General features: G+C 41.8%; 1 protein-coding gene and 1 long non-coding RNA gene across 3 annotated transcripts in view; one reads left to right on the top strand and one right to left on the bottom strand.

The window, feature by feature from the left end:
- The window catches only part of LOC116695236 (1-phosphatidylinositol 4,5-bisphosphate phosphodiesterase gamma-1), a 40,207-nt gene extending 35,647 nt beyond the window's left edge, over window positions 1–4,560 (top strand). For both annotated transcript variants that reach the window (XM_032525371.1, XM_032525370.1), the window contains exons 27-32: window positions 39–184; window positions 318–432; window positions 515–676; window positions 888–976; window positions 2,033–2,217; window positions 4,366–4,560. In XM_032525371.1, the coding sequence (XP_032381262.1) occupies window positions 39–184; window positions 318–432; window positions 515–676; window positions 888–976; window positions 2,033–2,217; window positions 4,366–4,426 (758 nt within the window). In that variant the 3' untranslated portion in view covers window positions 4,427–4,560. The remainder of the gene's footprint in view (window positions 1–38; window positions 185–317; window positions 433–514; window positions 677–887; window positions 977–2,032; window positions 2,218–4,365) is intronic.
- Window positions 853–5,453, bottom strand: part of LOC116695260 (uncharacterized) — an 8,600-nt gene continuing 3,999 nt past the window's right edge. Inside the window, exons 2-3 of the long non-coding RNA XR_004333396.1 lie at window positions 1,985–2,235; window positions 853–991 (exon numbers count right to left, since the gene is read on the bottom strand). This is a non-coding gene — a long non-coding RNA (uncharacterized LOC116695260). The remainder of the gene's footprint in view (window positions 992–1,984; window positions 2,236–5,453) is intronic.

The following is a 5,453-nucleotide window of genomic DNA, read 5'->3' as shown; positions in this document are numbered from 1 at the left end:
GTGTGTGTGTGTGTGTGTGTGTGTGTGCGCGCGCGCAGATAAACCCATGCAGCTGAACCAGGCCTTGTTCATGCTCGGAGGTGCCAGCGGCTTCGTTCCCCAGCCTGATGTCATGAGGGACGAGGCCTTTGACCCTTTCGACAAGGACACCTTACGCGTGGAGCCAATCACCATCCAGTTACAGGTCCGATCGATCAGACAGAACACACAATACATACAAGTATTGAACTTGTAGCAAGATTAATTTTGTCTGGTCACAACTAAACATTTCCAGTGTTGTACCTGCTTTTAACATTCATCCACTGTTCCTGGATCAGGTGCTGGGGGCCCGTCATCTGCCTAAAAATGGCCGCAGCATCGTCTGTCCCTTTGTGGAGGTGGAGATCTACGGAGCAGATTACGACAGCTGCAAGTGCAAGACAGATGTAGTAGGTAAGACAGCTGCCGCCTTGTCGCCTTAATTGATTTGATTCCCATTCATGCTGTAATGTATGCATTTTTTTTTTTCTCCCAGCTGATAACGGTCTGAATCCTGTGTGGGTACAGAAGCAGTTTGTGTTTGACATCCACAATCCCACCTTCGCCTTTCTACGCTTCACTGTCTACGAGGAGGACATGTTCAGTGATCCTAACTTCCTGGCACAGGCCACCTACCCCGTCCGCCTGCTACGAACCGGTGAATGCAGAATAACTCATACTTAGAGCAAATCATTTTTAATTTTGGCAGAACCCCTGTTTTAATGACATGGTTACGTATTTAAAAGAAGCCAACCCTAATTAAATGGTCTGAGGGAGAGTTAAGTTGTTAATTCTTTTTGCAGTTGTGACAAAAATAAATTCAATACAGACAAGTATTTTAATATGTTGCTTTATTCGTGTCTTGTCAGGCTACAGGAGCATCCCTCTGAAGAACAACTACAGTGAAGAGCTGGAACTGGCATCACTACTGGTCCATATAGAGATCGTCAATGCAAAGGTAGACCACTGGTTCCTGGGGAGGAAGAAGTAGAGATAAAGAGAGGGGTAGAGGTAAGGTGTGGGAGGGAAGTAGACAGGGTGGGGAAAGGGGTAAAGACGGTTGGAGTTAGGCAGAGGTGGGGAAAGAAGGGGTACAGAGAAGTAGACAGCGATTAAAGAGGTAGGGGGGGGGAACGGTTGGAGAGAAAGGGAGAAGTAAAGGTGGGGAGAGGATTAGAAAGAGGTAGAAGGGGAGGTACATATGGGAGGGGGAGTTAAAGGGGTAAAGTTAGAGAGGGGGAGACTGTTGGAGTTGGAGAGGGAGAAGTAGAGGTAAAGTTATGGAGAGAGAGGAGAAGTAGACAGGGAGAAGTACAGTTAAGCAGAGGTAGGAAAAGGGAGCAGTGGAGTTGAGATAAGGAGAAGTGGAGAGGGGGTAAAAGTTAGAGAAGGAAAAGAAGAGTGAGGGAGTTAGAGAGAGGTAGAAGTAAAGAGGGGGGTAAAGTTGGGGGAGAAAAGGAAAGTTCACAAACATGACTTGCTTCCACTATCCTGCTGACTACACAGCCATTCATACAGAGGTGAGTTTGCCGGCAGAAGCCCGGTTGCCCTGGTGACTGAGGTAACTATTGATCTGTTGCTATTAGCAATGTTAGCAATCGCCGTTTTCTCCAGCCTCTCCCTCCATTTCATCTGTAGCTGTATAAGCTACTTATGAGCACATTGATTTTAAAACTTTTGAATTAATTTTAAAAAGGTCCGCCAGAGTCTTTGATCAGTATCAATAATATTTAGTATTTGTGCTTATATGGCGCTCATACCGCTGAACAGCAGATCACAAAGTGAGAAAGAGGGGGGGGGGAGTGCTAACAAATAGCAACAGCGAGCGATGGTTAGCTCACCACGGCAACCCGGCTTCTGCTGGAAAGCGGCGCTCCCCAGTGGTGAAGTTAACCGGGATGCATCATCATGAATCAGAACCCCTTCAGGCTGATTTAATGCCTGCTCGCTCTACGTTACCCCTTACATAACCTCCACCTGCCTTGCTGTTCTCCCTTCCTCACGGTGGCTGCAGGAGGAAGACGATGAGAACCTGTACATGTCCATCCAGCGGCTGCGGGATCGAACCAGCGAGCTGTCCAACCAGGTTTCCCTCCTGGAGAGGTCGGGCTCAGGGGATCTCAGCTACCAGCAGAGTCTGGAGGAGCTCCGGGCGGCCCAGGACCAGCTCAGCGAGCTGGTGGAGGCTCGAAACCGCAGGTGACCACACAACACTCCCTGGGGAAAAAGATGTAGAGAAGAATCCTGTGTTAATTCATTTGTGTAGACAGCCTTTACGTTCCATGTTTAAATATTAATTAGAATTTTTTGCGGTTTTTATTTTGCTATTTTTGGACAGCTGGAATAACTTTAAGTGAAAACACTTGTTAGTTGCAGTCATATGTTATTTTTTTGTAGGGCTGCAACGTATTTATTATTATTTTCTTCATTAGTCCTTATATATAAATGTCAGCAAAAAATACCCATAGTTCCCAGAGCTCAACATGTCTCGTGTTGTCCAACAAACAGTCCAAACCCCAAATGGACACTAGTTTACCGTCATAGAAACCAGATAAAACTTCACATGATTATCTGGGATCTGTGAATTTCTGCCATTTTTGCTTGAGATAAATATCATAATATGTTGAATACTTGAAACTAGCAAATGAGACGTTAAACTCATGAAAACTTACCAAGTGAGAGGTAGGTTCGGTTTCTTCTCATAGGCTTCTGGAAATGTTGGAGAGATCGCAGGAATAAGGCACTTTATTTTTTAAACTCTATGGTTCATAGAGCAGAATGTTTTATTTTTTGTAGCCGTTATTTGTCATTATTTGTGTATTTGATACATTTTGAAATCTCTAAGTGGACTTTTTTTAAAAACCCATCTTGCCTTTTGTAGGTTTTTGTAAATGTAAATGTGCTGTATTTATATAGCACTTTTCCAGTCTTAACAACTGCTCAAAGCGCTTTTACATCTACAGGAAACATTCACCATTCACACACATTCATACACACTGTGGCCGGGGCTGCCGTACAAGGTACCACCTGCTCATCAGATAAACATTCACACTCCAATGTGCAGCACCGGGGGCAACTCGGGGTTCAGTGTCTTGCCCAAGGACACTTCGACAATGACTGCAGGGGCGGGGATCGAACCACCAACCTTCCAATTGACAGGCAACCGCTCTACCACTGAGCCACAGCCGCCCCAGGTTTTTGGGACCCTCTATAAGACTTTGAGCCATTAAAATGTTAGGTGTCAGTTCAGGGAAGCACTTTTCAACAGTAACACTTTCTGTTTTGCTTAAATGTTTTAGTTTGGCAGCTTAGTGTAGCACTTAAAAAGAATGTAAAAAAAAACAACAAATATTTAAATTATTTTTATATACAGTATAATTGTGCTTCAATTAAAAACATGTATTTACCTACACCTTATTCTTGTTTAAAATCAGTTAGGAAATCTATATGAATGTATCTGTAGGGTGATAAAAAGGTGACCTTCAAATTGTGGCGTTAACGACGGCGCAAGGAAACATTTTGGTTCACCTAAATAAAAAAAAGGTTAGGCACACCAATGCAACCAAGGCAAAAAGTTAGTCTGGAGCCCTGTTTAACTTTAAAGTGGAATTCCTAAAACTTCTTCAACTTTATTTGTGTCCACGAAGGGCGATTTGGAGCAAGTACAAACACACACAAAACACATAAATACATACAAGTTCTACACACAGTCCAACTGGAACACTACAAGGACAAGTAAATACCAGTACAAGGTGCATGGATAGCAGCGTCCAAGTAACCTACATAGGGCAGGAAAAGTGCATATCGGCCTCCAAAGTTGACACAATATAATCCACAATGACCATCGGCAACAACATAAGCAACCCTTACATACATAAATACATACAAAAAACTGTTTTTTTGTTGATTTTTGCAACTTTCTGTGTTTCCCGCAACTTCATTGCAACGAACGCACAAAAAACATTGCAACTTTTATCGCAAAAGCTAATGCAACATCAGGCATTTTGGGCCGCAACAATCTCAACAGCTGCCGCTTACGGTGCTTTTCTACATCCGGAAAGCCTCACTTCCCGTAACAATCCCCGTCGGACTAACATGACCTACAGACGTTGCCACATGGCCACCTGTCTTAAAGGTGAAGGGCCGGCCGGTAATAATCATGCAAAAGGAGAACGGTGAAAGTTTACTTTTCCATCAAGCTGCAAAAAAGTTGTAGTGTTAACATTGTACATCGCAATGTTGAGGATGAGACAAAATATCGTGCAGCCCTAGAACAGACACACATACAACAGAACTATTCAGACACAAAATAATATATATATATATATATATTTTCTGCTTTTCCAGGCTGACAGAGAAGAAGAGGAGGGAGAAGCTAAGGCAGCAGGTGGCAGCAAAGCGCAGCTAACCCTCCGACACAAACACGCACTGCCACCGCAGCAGGGCAGCGACACGCAATCCACTTATAACTGGAAATAAAATCATGGTCTTTCACAAAATAACGTGAGACTTTATAGCACCATGCTGGACTAACAGCAGAAACAAAAAAGACCTCACTAAGCTATAAAAACAATCATGGACTTGTGGCTGAAACACATTAAGAGCTAACAGGAGACGGGTTTCTTCTGATGTTTTCATGAAAACAACACAGACAGAAGAATTCAATTTCTTGATTCTAATAATAATAATAATTACTTATTTAATCCATTAGTTGATCCGGTCATTCTTCAAGCAAAAATACCAAACATTTTCTACCTAGATAATCAAATAGATAATTTAATTTTTTTTTTGTTCTTAAAGAACAAGCTTTTTGAAGATGCCACGTTGAGCTTTAGGAAATATTGACGGGCATTTTTCACTACTTTCCAACATCAATGAATAATGAAAATGATCATTTGTTGACGTTCTAATCGTGATGGGTAGGTCTGGAAGTCTTATACACTTAATGTAGTCAATGTCAGCCATTTGGCCAAAATAAAGATTTAAAATCATCACGAGTCAATTTTTTACAACAAAATATAACACTGCAAAATAGTGATGAGAAGAAAAAGATTGATTTACGCAAAACTGAACTAAAATCAACAGATGCTTTGGAAATTAAGTTTGGAGCTCATCAAATTCAAAAACGATATTAAAGGGAGAAAAAAACTAATTTTACACAAATAGATGGAATTAAAGAAATGTATAAAGATGGAAAAAGGGAGCAATGGGCATGTGTAGCAAAAAAGTGAATATGTATGTGCCTTTTGATGCTCTTTGTAGAGTATAATTTCTCTAGTGTTTAACAAAGAAACAGAAAGCTTTCTCTACAACTGGAATAGTAAAACTAACAAACTGGAGGAGGAATCCATTCGGCTCGGACCACTACTAATGAAATGGGTTCACAGGGATTTTAAGACTGGAGTCTCTTCCTTCTAATCAAGACCAAGTGTTTA

The sequence above is a fragment of the Etheostoma spectabile genome, chromosome 9, assembly GCF_008692095.1.
Source record: "Etheostoma spectabile isolate EspeVRDwgs_2016 chromosome 9, UIUC_Espe_1.0, whole genome shotgun sequence".
Taxonomy (NCBI): domain Eukaryota; kingdom Metazoa; phylum Chordata; class Actinopteri; order Perciformes; family Percidae; genus Etheostoma; species Etheostoma spectabile.
Note: the sequence above shows the minus strand (reverse complement) of the source record. Positions and strands in the feature narration are given on the sequence as shown.